Source organism: Euprymna scolopes, chromosome 8 (assembly GCF_053919585.1).
Source record: "Euprymna scolopes isolate OS-2025 chromosome 8, ASM5391958v1, whole genome shotgun sequence".
In the NCBI taxonomy this organism is placed as follows: domain Eukaryota; kingdom Metazoa; phylum Mollusca; class Cephalopoda; order Sepiida; family Sepiolidae; genus Euprymna; species Euprymna scolopes.
Window position 1 is genome coordinate 95,619,049 of NC_136489.1, and position 13,799 is coordinate 95,632,847.

At 34.8% G+C, this 13,799-nt stretch overlaps 1 protein-coding gene across 1 annotated transcript in view; it reads right to left on the minus strand.

The window, feature by feature from the left end:
- Positions 1-13,799, minus strand: part of LOC145283659 (protein SERAC1-like) — a 65,152-nt gene that overhangs the window by 9,573 nt on the left and 41,780 nt on the right. Inside the window, exons 11-14 of the mRNA XM_080132657.1 lie at positions 13,254-13,404; positions 10,426-10,573; positions 6,917-7,017; positions 1,807-1,904 (exon numbers count right to left, since the gene is read on the minus strand). Coding sequence (XP_079988783.1) covers positions 1,807-1,904; positions 6,917-7,017; positions 10,426-10,573; positions 13,254-13,404 — 498 coding nt within the window. The remainder of the gene's footprint in view (positions 1-1,806; positions 1,905-6,916; positions 7,018-10,425; positions 10,574-13,253; positions 13,405-13,799) is intronic.

Genomic DNA, 13,799 nt, shown 5'->3' on the forward strand with positions numbered 1-13,799 from the left:
TTAAAGTTCATTTCATCCATAAATAAAATAGGTTTTCCAGTTGATTGGTAATTCAATCATTTTGAACAAAATAAACTATGTTTATTTTTATTCTCAATTGAATTTGCAATCTTGGGCACAAATCTTACAGATTTAAGTGTATAAGTCATCATATCTAGATGTTTCGCGACTGTAGATTTGGACAATTTAAACCCAAACTGGGCTTCAATTCTTTCACAGATCACATTTAATGTGATCCTAGAATTTTCATCCACTAGTGCTTGAATAAAATCCAAATGCACCTGTTTGACCTTACAATTTTTATACCCTCCTCTTGTATCAGGTTGACTTCCCTTACTAATCTAGCGATAGAGGGTGGTTTTCAGAATAGAAAGATTTTCCGCTAGGGCTTTCCAATTTTCATCCATCCCATATACCTCCAAGATATGTGCTTTCGCACTTCCCCTGTTATTGCGGTTTTCAGTTGACCTAACCATTAAGCTAAAAAAAATGTAACAAATTAATGCCTTGTTGTAGCACCAAAGACATTTATAAATTAAATTTTTTTTATTTTAAATTTCTTATTTTGAAGTGAACTATTCCCATTTTGAAGTGAACTATTCCCATTTCGAACTGGAAAAGGTATAGAAGAGTTCCCAACACCATTTTTTACCTCTTTAGAAAACTAAATAAAGCCCACATTTGAACACTTTACACATAACAGCTGTATTCCAAAATTCATAATGATTGTTAATTAAATGTATACTGTACATACAAGTATATATATATATATATATATATATATATATATATATATATATATATATACACACACTAGCAGGCTGCCTGGCATTGCTCAGTCATAAAATATGCTTAAATATGATATTTTGATTAATGAAGATTTCATATTTATTATAATATTGGACCCAATATATAGTAATGATTTAAAAAGTTAAAAAAAAAATACTTGTGCGTCACCACTGAGAATCAAAACCAAAACGTTTAGCTTACAATTTACTTTTTCCTTTGACGTCAATGACTGAGCTATGAAAACGTTTGCTGCAAGGCTAAAAATTAAAACATGAACCAATAGCTATTACGTTACGCATGCATACCTTCCTTTGACCTTCACCTGAAAAATTCCATTTTTTATTTTTCCCATCTTTTGCACTGATTTTCCCTGGCTAAAACCCAAATATAAAGTTTTGCATGGCTTTGTATATCAAAAACTGACAGAGGAGTTTGGTAAGCAAAATTTTTTAAACAAATATATACACGCATACACAAATATATATAGAAAGAGGGTTGTGGTTACTATAACCTTCTTATGCAAATATTATGGAAGTAGAAATCATGTAGAATATCTGCATGAATATAACTACACATAATAGTTAACTAAAGATGATCATCCCATAAGAAAAGAAAAAAAAATAGGGAATTAATTAAAATGAATGTTTAAAAGAATATGCAAATTAGCTAGATCTTTTGTAGATGAATGCAATTCCACAGACCATATATGACAAAGTTGTATTTTCTTTTTAAGTAAATAGAAAAAAGAGTTTTAATATGAATATCAGTACACAAAAAAAAAAAAAAAATTTATAGGAATATAGATAAAAGAAAATTTGGTACATCTTAAAATCTAATGATTAACATTGTTTAACATATTCCTTTTAAATAATATTTTTTTATTTTGATTAGAGACATCAAAATGTTAACATTGTATAATTTGGGAAAAAAAAGTATGCTTTGTGACTTATTCATTGTTTACTTTTGCATTAAAAATAAATATATAAAAAAATAAAATTATCAAGAAATATTTCTTACCACCCATTGAATGGCCAACAAAAATGATTGGGTGTTCTCCTACACCAGCTTTGCGGAGTTTGTGAAGGATGGTTTTAGCGCGAACATGCAAAGATCTCCTAGAATAAAAGACAACAATGTTTTTATTAGAAAATTTAATTTAATTTCACAATAGTTATAAGTAAGAAGATTCAATTTTATTGCTGTGAACATAAAATACTCCATAGAATACGATGGTTGAACCAACTTTTTGAATAAAAGTAACATCTTATGTCGGTAAAATAATCCTTAAATGAATAGATAAAACTTTTTCAAATTCAAATATATGGTAAAACTGTCATCCTGCAACCTTTGCTAATTCACTCAAAAAGAAAAGAAAAAATGAGATTTTACTTTTTTTTAGTCTGGAGAAGTAGGAAGAGAAAAAAAATCTAACAAAATAGAAACACTTCAATATCTGAGATGTTAGAATGGGTGATCACTTTTGCATATAAATTTAATGTAAAATGTTCACCTACTTCCAAACAAGGTTTCATGCAAAATTTATGTACAAATGTGATCACCTACTGTAAAGTCTAAAATATTGGATTATTTGGATTACTGTTCTTATCTTAGATGTTATTCTCACAACATTCCAGTTGATGTAACCTTCGGATGAAACATTGTGAGAATAATACCAAAGATATAGTACAGTATGTGTTATTTGGATTAATTGGACTTTTGTTTTGTAAGAACTTAGAATTGGTTAATGGTCTACGGGGTGGAACAATTAAAGTGTTCCCCTATAGAAAACAACACTACAGCTTTATTTTAAAACTTTTATTGCAAAAACCAAATCAGGTAACTTGATTATGTAGTAGAGCTCATGCAATGTAGCTGCCTTCAGCCTCAATCACTGCCTCAATATGGTTCTGGAACTGGGAGCATGCCTTTTCCACAAGCACCGGCGGGAGTTTGGTGAATACTCTGCAGATGGTGGTGATCAGGCTGACTTCGGTGTTGTGAGAGGTCATATTGGTTATGTTCTCGACGTACGACGAAACGAAGTAGTCCAGCGGGTTCAGGTTGAGAGAGGAGGGGCAGTGAGAGAAGAGTACAAAGTTGTAGCACTCCTTCTGAAGTCAAACCTGGATCTCTTTGAACCTGTGAACCGGCGCAGAGTCCTACTGCCCAACCCAGGGTCTGGCAGTGCCCATCTGATTGCACCAGGGGATCACCACACTCTTTAGCCTATCCAGGTACACTTTGGTGTTGACTTTCAAGCTGACTTCGAAAATATGAGATGGCATGATGTGACCCTCACCAAAAACCATAACCGTGACTGGAAACTTTGTTTTCATCACCTTGGGCACATCTGTTATTCATGGCAATCCAGCAATGTATTTTGAGGGTGCTGGCAATGGTCCTGTTATCATAACTTGGATTAGTATAGAGCATGAGTTGTACAGCGGTGCATCTTCAATCTCGCTCATTGAACATTGAGTCACTTTCAGATATGATAGAAGGCTCCCATCGCTCTTGGGATTTGTACACAACTAGCCAACTCGTAAATGGTCTGCAACAAAAAAAAGAAAACCGGTTTTCATCAAATGGAAATGGAATCATGTCGTCTTTTCTAGAGTAGCGATTTTATTGTCTCACCATGTAATTAACTTTAAGCCCATTTTTTTTGTTACAACTAATTCAGAAATGATTTCCCTCCATTGTTTTGCTTAATATTTTTTATTGACTTTATAATTTTTTTTGTAAATTTATTTACAACTTAATCTAAACCTCAAAAGTGTAGCACTAAAGCTCCTCCCTTTCCTTTACCAAACATGGCAACTTATACACCTGAAGAAGGTCAGAGGCTACATCGATTGAAATGTTGTGCAAATAACACTCAAAATGAGAACAGTAGTTTGATTAATCCAAATAATACAATCATCCCTCATCCCAAAAAATTCAAAACTGCAATACAAATTATTAAGCTTCATCTTACTAATTCTGAAACAATGTCTAAAATATGTATTTACAAGGGTTATCCATTTGTAAAATACACATAAATATTATATTTTAATTAACGCTGATTTCTTATAAAGTATGGCACAATCATGTTGATACACTGATTCTTGCCAGATCACCGAAGTTAAGCAATGTTGAGCCTGGCCAGTACCAGATGGGTGACCATTTGGGAAGGCTAGGTGTTGTATGCCCATTTCTGGGAAGGTTGGGCATAAGGCCAGCATCCTCACCCCAAAAAAAAGAACTCCTCGCTACAAAAGCATCTACAAAAGGTGTGGATTGCCTATGCCTCACCAGGGGCTCAAGGCTATGGATGGGAGATTTCTTATAAACGGAAATACCATAGGTATTAAAGATAACATTAAATTCTAAAAAAAACAAAAAACGAAACATGTGAATGTGAGTATTGCTTTTGTCTAAACAGTTCACTTCTTGTAAGTAAAAAAAATATATACTCGAGCTGAGATAGAAACCAAATCCTAGACAGTGAGTAAAGTATGATAACCATTAGACCAGCTTGATATGATCTTTAAAAAGTGCTTTCAAACCTACTTATTCTTAACGTAAGAATCTGTCATATGAACGTTTGTGCATGCGCAGTCATAAAATAGTTGACAAACAAATAAAAATCCGATGATCTCCTAGTACCATAGTACCAATTTTTCAATTTTGACCCCTTAGCAGCCTCCAACCCCCCCCCCCCCGATGGAAGCCGGTTAAAAAGTTTTCCACTGAATACCCTATATACCAAATTTCAAGCCTGTAGATAAAAAAATTTGTTGAGTATATAGATTGAGAAGCGTCCTCACACACACACACATTCTCACTTTTATAGATATATAGATTGCCCGTTGTTGAAGAAACTGTTTATAAATTTTTGCATTACTTTTACAATGTAAGCAAATAGTGAACACTACTTCATATACTAAACCTAACATTTCGACCTTCAAATCTATTTTACACATCAAGGAAATAATCTTTCATGAATAATAATTTCCTCAATTCTTAAAGTCTATTCAGTCAGCCATTAATTTCGCCTTCATTAATCATCAACATAGTCATATTCAGTTTAGTATCCATTTTACATGCTGAAATGTATTGGACAGTTGTTAGAAATTGACTCCAAACTGATCTCTTTGACCAGGTCTTTATTTATCCCTTTTTTCTCAAGTCCATCCTTATCACTTTCTCTTATGTTTTCCTTGACCTTCCCTTGCTAACAGACCCTGCCACATCAACAGTTCTATATTTACTAACCCTAAAACCCTCATCTATTATTTCAATGTGACCAGACCAATGGAGTCTCCTGTTTTGCACATATCTGCCTACACTATCCAGATTTAATCATCTTCTGAAGTCATTTGAAGTAATCCTGTCTTCAAGACTCGCATTACGCACTCGTATCATTCTCATATCATTTCTCTCCATGCAATACATATCTTCAACCCTCACTGGCCAGGTTTCACCTCCATATATCATCACACAGTGGACACATGCCTGGTAGGCTCCTCTGTTACACAACAATGGTAACACTGTGCTAGTTAATAATGTTTTTTATTCACCTTCACCTTAAACAAGGCATATGGCCACTTGGACATAAAGGGCTACTAATTGGGATCATGCATAGGAAAGATTAACAAAATGTTAGTTTTTGTTACATTTGAACTTCTGCATATCAGTACAGTCAGGGAAGCAGGTAGCAGGAAGGGAATTTCAAAGTCTAGCTGTTTGACGGAAGAAGCTATTAGAGTAAAAAGCTTTCTAGTATTTAGGGACCTCAACGGTGAAGGGTGTAATCTTGTTGCTAAGTGGGTTTGTTGGGGATATGTATGTCGAGGGGGCACAAGTGTGACAAGTTCATCAGAGCATATTTAATTAAAATGTTAGAAGTTCTCTGAACTTACTCCATCCACTACTAACTCTTGCAATCACATTAGCATCAGCTCCTCCCTGTGCTCCAATGAGATCACCAAGGTAACAAAACTTTTGAACAATCTCAATTGATTCACCATCCAGTCATAATAAACAATATGATTGGCCAATGACAACAAAAATCAGCAGACTTCCAACATTCAAATTGCAGTCCGAAATGTAATCAATTTTATGATTTTTATAGCTAATGCCTGAAACAAAAATGGTTTTATTAAATCTGTGTTGAAATATTTTGCGTGCCTTTCTCATCAAATAATAAACTTTCAATAATTAATAAAATAAGTTTACAACACTTTGCAAACAATTATTATGATTTTGATTATGGCTCTGGTCTCAAAAAGGCTGAAAACCAAAGTCATGATTTACCAAAACCTCATCCGCACCATTCTCCTTTATGACTGCGAGACTTGCCCTATGCCGACAAGTGAACTATGCAAACTGGAGGTATTCAATCATCACTGGCTATGCTGCATCCTCTGTGTCTGCTGGCAACCCAACAGTACAGTTCGTGTCTCGCTGCAAGATCCACTCCTTCCAAAAATCTCTCCTTGCCAAATGCCTTTGTTGGTTTTGCCACAACCTTCATCGACATCCAGGTGACTTCACTACCTCCAGGCTGGAAGAAACATTTCAGTGGCCAACTTAAAACCTAATTGGGAATGGTGAAGAAGGATGCAGAACTGATTCTGGGCTATCACCTTCACAAGATTTGTTGCTGGCACAGCGAATGGCTTGCAGCCTTGGATCGCCATGCTTGGTTAGTTAGTGTTCAGGATGTGGTGAACTTGTTGGAAAGAGTCGGCCCAACTGACCTAGGGTAAATGCCACAACCATGACAAGCTACTATTAAAAATCAAATGGAATTGACCAAACCCAACACAGACAATTTGCTAAAAGCATTACACGATTTGCTCAAAGCATGAAGGTCATTCTAAGGATGAATCGATGATGTTAGTATAATCGCGTGGAATATTCATTGTCCTGGATAAACTTGCAAAATTATGAATTTTCTAAATCGTAGGAAATTTGGTCAGCCAAGGAAAACTCGGAAGCAAATGGTTAGATAAGATGATACAGAGTAGAATTTGGAGACACTTGTGAAAACTGAAGAGTAGGCTTGCATTATATCAGAAAATGTCTGACCCCTGAACAAGTTAAAGGCAACATTAAATAAATAGAAGAACAAACTACTTACTTTTCTCTATCAAAAGGGCAGGTTGCAGAGAGTTCACTGAGGTAAGTGTCATATTCAACGGTTAAAATACGTACATGTTCACAGTCTCGAGGAAGCCAATCCTGAAAATAAAAAATGATGTAAAATTATTTTAAAAATAAAAAAATTGTCAAAACAATATAACCAAGAATGCTTCATAGAGAAGTTTAAGTGAAATTAGGTGCCATTCTATGAATACAACATGCAAGTATGGGCACGTATGAGAAAATATGAGCAGCAGTAGTCATTAAAGCATGTATGCAAATTAGCAAGTGTGTGCGAGCTTGCAACACAAGAAAAGCAGAAAAATACAGCACAAAATTGAGCAAAGAAAGCAATCGGACATTTTTTTGACTCATGTGCATTGAGAGAAAAAATGCACCATGTTGGGAGGAGCAGAAAGAAAAATGCGTGGTGGGTGAGATGGATGTGTGGTTCCGTCCGTAGTGGTGGTGAGAGACTTTTAAGCTGATGTCGAGATGGTAATTTCACGGCAGACGAAATAAACATTAAAAAAAAAACCCAAAACAAGAAGCAGGCATTATTTAAAAAGTAACGGTAATATATAGCTTTTATTAAAACGTAAAAAAAAAGAAGAAGCCGAGTCAGATTTTAATTTTTTTACTGTTTGTTTGTTTGTTCCTGTGACATTACATGAGGACATGACACAAAATAAGCTTAAATTATACTAAATGATATTAAATGAGATTAATTGATGTGGAGTTAGAACAGAACGTCTCAAGGACATTCACAGCTGGTAACAAACTATCTTTAAAAATGTCTTCACTTCTATATAGTGATGACACCTCAGATGCCAAGCAATGAATCTACTTAGGGATTGTGCATTAAGATGGATGTTATAATGTAGATCAATTTTAAAATAAACTCGACTAATTCAGAAATGACATCAAATTTCTTTTCATTTTTTACATTTATTCATTTAAAACAAGGTATATTTCTACCGAGACATAATGGGCTTCTGTGATTAGGAGATCAGATTTATAGGAAACTGCACAGCAAGATGTTTGTTTACAATACATTTTAATTTTTGCATGTTAGTACAGTTTGAAAATAAGGAGCAGGGAAGGAATTCCAAAGGCTAGCGGGTTTGACAAAATATGCTGTTAGAGTAAAGAGTTTTCCTTCATCTGGGGAGCTCTACAGTAAAGGGATAGAATTTTGTGGCTAATTAGGTTGATCAAGAGTATTTATGTTGAGGGATTACAAGTGCAGTAAGTTTATCAAAGCACATTCTGTTTTTTTTTTTTTTTTTTAGGGTGATGTGTGTGATATTCACCCTAAACAAGGCATATTGCCACTTGGATGTAAGGGCCTACTATTTAGGATCATGTTTAGAAGAAATGAACGAGATGTCGGTTTACATTACATTTAAACTTCTGCATGTTAGTACAATTAGGGAAGCAGGAAACCAGGAAAGAAATTCCAAAGTCTAGTAGTCTGAAGAAAGAAGCTATTAGAGTAGAAGGCTTTTTAATGTCTACAGTAAAGGAACGGGATTTTGTTGCTAAACAGATTTGTGAAGAGTATGTACGTCAAGGGGGCACAAGTGCGATGAGTAAATTACAACGCATACAATTAAAATATCTGTAAAACAAGTACAGAGATGCAACTGTGGTACTATTTGCTAGTACCCCTGGTTGTTGTGGTTGTTTCCCCTTCCCACTATAGCAGGAAGTGATTTGGTCCCACGTGTAGCGATACATAAAAATTTGATTCCCATAAAATTTCGATTCCCTCCCTCTCTTTCCATTCTGACAGCCATGTGGTAAGGACATCATCTTTTTTGGCTCTCTGTAAAAGGGGAGGGGGACCTTCCAGCATTTTAAGGAGTACCTATTTACTATGCCTCCCCACGGGACAGAGTTAGACACCAGGGTCGTTTTTTAACGTGGAGAAAAGGTACAAAAATAAAAATTGTCTCAGTCGTGAAGGATTTCTCCTCCACCGAAAGAGAACAAGAAATGGAAGTGCAGCATCTGAAGAACAGATACTACACTTTGATCTTGACCAAAAGCATTTTAAGGAGTAGCTAGATAATTAGTTTTAAAGAGTTAATTGTTAAATTGTTATGATTTGTAAATCATTTTTGTTGTAATATATTGTAATATTATAGTAAAAAATAAATAGATAAGATTCTTTCATATATATACTACAACCTGTGTTGTGCGTCTGCCTTAAATGTTGAGAGGGTGCCAGCAACCTGAAGAATATTCAAGCCAGAGACATCCATACTGAGTGAAGGAAGGAGCCAGCCACACCCAGAATCCTAAGGTATGCCTTTATTCTTCAACTCTAACAAAAGGTGTCTAAATGACTGATCCTCATATCATTAATCCTATTGAACAGGCCATCGTGTTTCAGTCTGGTACTGTTTCCAGGACATTTACGTAACACGTGGATCGGTCATGCCATTGACCGGCCCGTAGTGTTACACAACATTGTGGAGCTGGGACAGGGCCTGGAAATTGGTATATAGACCTATTAAGTTAGAGACTCTTTTTATTTACAAAGCAAGAGAGAATAGCATACATTTTAGGTTTATCTAAAATAATTAAAGATTTTGACTTCTATATTCATTAAATATTCTGTGAGATTTGATAAAAAATTTTAATTAAAATTCAAAGTGAGATTATTGATTAAAATAAGAGATGGTAAAAAAAAAAATAAACATGTGGTAGAGTTTCTCAAAGAGATATCTCAGTCAGCTTTAAAATAATATCCAATGGTTAAATCTATTTTGATAAGAGAAGACGACAAGCCATTCAGTTTGGAAGTGAGAATAATGTATTATACCACATTGAAGTAATAGATAATTTGTGATTAAAAAAAATTTTTTTTTTGTGGACTGTTATCCACATTTTCATAGTTGTTGTTGTTTCAACACGTTTCGACTAACTATTCCTCTGGCCTTCTTCAGGTGGTTAACTGTGACTGGAGAGGAATGCGGAGTCTTGTAACTGTACCTCAGTAATTAATAATTATTGCCTTCCATAGTTGTTGCTGTTTCACAATATTTTGGCCAACTAATGCTCCGGCTTGCTTTGGGTAGGATTGAAACCGCTATCTTCAGACAATGCTCACCTGGAACCATTGATACAATATCTCTATCCATTGTGCCATAGGACTTGAAGTAGTTTCAATCCTACCCAAAGCCGGCCAGAGGATTAGTTGGCCGAACATGGTGATACAACAAAAACTATGGAAGGCAGTAATTACTGGGGATACAATTACAAGACACAGCATTCCTATCCCGTCACGGTTAACCACCTGAAGAAGGTCAGAAGAATAGCTGGTCGAAACGTGGTGAAACAATAACTATGAAGATGAGGATAATAGTCCACAGAAAAAAAAAAATCAATACACAAATTATGAAGCCTCATCTCAAAGATTCCAAAAAATAAAATAGTATAAATAATTTGTGAGTTTTTATTTGCTAACAAAGTAGATTAAAAATGGATTTAATATCTTACTTTTGGCCAACATTTTGTGTATTCTCCTTGTGTGAGGAGCTCATCCAATTCAGCAGGTAATCGATGATCCAAACCGCCTTGCCTCCACGTTTTAAAAGGTCCACCCAACAGACCATGAATGAAGACAATGTCAGCATAAATAGGTTTCCTATTGAGATAAAAGAAACAAGACAAGAATGCAATCATTGATAACACAAACAATTTTTTCTTTTGGTTCAACAGGCTTTGGTTGTTTAGAAACTACTAATAAAATAAAATGGAATCAGTATCATGTCTGTAGTCATCATGCCGCCATCATCATCATATTTGGTTAAACATCTTTGCATGCTATCACGTGTTGGACAGCTTTTAGAAATTGACTTCAAAACTAACCTATCTCCCTTTCCCTCAAGTTTATCCTTATCTCGCCCCATGTTTTCCTTTGCTTTTCCCTTGTCAATTGATCCTGCCTCCCTCAACTGTTCCTTATCTACTAGGTCAAACATTCTCATCCATTACTTCAATGTAACCAAACCAATGAAGTCTCCTGCTCTGCACATATCTTCCTTTACTGTCCAGATTTAATCTTCTTTTGAGGTCACCAGATCTAAACCTGTTTTTAAGATTTACATTAATGACCTTTTTCTCAGATTGTCAATAGGATACTGTCACTTACCTTGTTATTCTTTTTAATGTTTAGGCAATAATAATTTGACACAAGCCATGTAAATATCACAAATGATGTAAGTGTTGGTTTAGAATATTCATGAATTATCTCCCTTGAACCATATTCAATTTATCTCAACTAAATTATATTAAGCATAGGATGATACACTCTTCTATTCAGAAATACAAAAGGACTTGCTTTACACATATGTGAGATTGAAAATAAGACTTTTTCTCTTTCTGGCTATGGCCTTCAGACAGATTCCACCTGACTATATTTTTACATGGTTTTTCACTCCTCTGATGCCATTTTGTCAGATCTTGCTTCTGATCAGATTTAGATGAGATTCCCAGGCAGACGGCCATCTTAACGTAGGCCTTTTTCTCCTGATTGCAGCTGTATTTCCTAGATATCAAATGAAGTTGTATTCATTTTTAAAATGCCTATGAACCCTGTTTAAATGTACGACTGTTGAGGACAACCTGGATTCTTCTCTTATTTAAGAAGGATTTAATTATGTTAAGTATTCGTCCAGTGATACTGTATAATCTGATTTTCCTGTGAAGACCAACGTGCCATACCCTATCAAAAACCTTAGATATATCTAGCGCTACTACTCTACCCTCCCCTGCTTTGTCCAGTGTATGGTATAAACCTTCAAAGATTACAGTTAGGATATCTACTGTAGAACAGGCTTGCCTAAATCCATATTGTTGGTTGGTCAGAAGTTAAGCAACTGTAAGGTGATGGACTAGAGCTTAATTATGGACTCAAATATTTTGGTGAAGAGAGGGAGGAGGCTAGTGGGGCAATAATTTAATGGGTCAGTTCTTTTGCCAGAATTTTTTGTAAACTGGTACCACAAAAGCAGTTTTCCAGCAGTCAGGAAAGCAAGATTCATTTAAACATTTGTGGTAAAGTTTGAAGAGGACTGGATCAACCTCAACGGAGCATTTTTTTAATAGCATAGCCAGGATGAGATTGAGTCCACATGCTTTTGAAGTGTCTAGGTTTTTTATGATGTTATGCAACCGAGAAGAGTTGATTTTCAGATCATCTAGTGTGGTGTCAGTCCACAAAAAAAAATCAGGGAGGGAGTGGTTTGCTGGGTCCAATGTAGAGTTTGAAGCAAACCGACTGGCAAGCATGTTAGCCTTCTCACTTGCCATGCAAACAACCTTATGATTATTGAATAGTGGGGGAATTGTTGATTGCCTATTATTTACTACACTGTTGTAGATTTTCCAGAAATTACAAGTTCCTAATTTCTGTGCTTTGATGCGTTTTCTGGTGGCTTCAGTGTATTCTCTCTTATTAATTAAAAAGAAAAATAAAACACTGTACACTTCCCTGTCCATATATTTCACTTTCATCATTCATTTAATCTCATCTGAAAGTGATAGTTTTATTAATTTATTTAAAGCTGGCTATGATGTTTGGCTGCCTATGGTAGAAAAAATAAACCACACAATAAGCTCTTGCAAGTAAAAATGAAACCACCAATTTGTTTTTAGGCTATGGTAGGATATGAAACAATTTTGAAAATTTTATTTTTGGGCTGCCTCAGTAATTTTGCAGGTCAGAGTGCCCTTCGGGGATGCTGACTTATCAAACCCATTTTCCAGCCCTTGTGCCACCTTTCTCACAGTGAGAGAGAAATAAATACTGAGATTATCAAGAAAAATATTAGACTAAAAATGAAATTGCTGACTGAATTACATTCAGTTTTCTAAAATAAGAGGTCAGCATGCCATATTACATTAGCTAAAATATTCTGTGAGTTTGAAAGATTTAGGAAAAAAAAACAAAATGTCCACTGGAGAAGAAATCAACCAAGATTTAACTGAATGCTTTGTAGGTAGATAATTTTGCAATGATTGTGATTGGTTAAAGGGTCACCAAATTTCCTACTTCACTTTATACAAGATTTCATAAAAATGGAATATTATTGGAAATCTGCACCCTATGTTACCCTCCCCCAAAAAAAAAGTAAATAAAAATTTAGATTCGATTTTCCTTTTTTAGGTGATTACATGTACACAGTCTGGAAAAGTTGATGCTAAAAAGAAATAAAACAATGATATTCAGTTTCGGCTATAGAGTGACAGACACTAAATCTTCATTCCAGGAGGATAGGATAAACGATGCACTTCTAAACAGGTTAAAAAAAAGTTTAACATACCTTGACCTATTAATTGGGTGGAGAACATAGATTCCATCGTAGTACATGGCAGATGAACTGTCAATATCCAGGTTTGCTAAGGCACGAGCAGTATTGAGGCAGACATCAATGTTAATTGATTGCATCCACTTAACTAAGATACTAACCCATCCTTAAGAAAAAGAAAAAAGATCAAATTGAGATTATTTTGTTATTATTCATTGATGAATGTACACCCTCCATTAAAAATGATGGAGAAAAACATTACGCTTCATCAGTGTTCATTCATATCAAATAACATCTGAATCGGTGAAGTTAAAAAATAAATAAGATAAAAAAAAAAGTCTCAAAATGTAAAGTTTATAAAAAGAAAAAAAAAAGGAAAGAAAATTCCTTATAATATATATCAATCCTTATTTAAGAAGCTCAATGTAATTACAGAGCAATATAGTGAATACATGACAAAAGTCTATATACCAAAGCTCATGGTGTTGACCATCTTACAATTTATTCCTTTAATTCAGTTGCCTTCGGGTCAAGATCAAAGTGTAGTATCTGTTCTTCAGA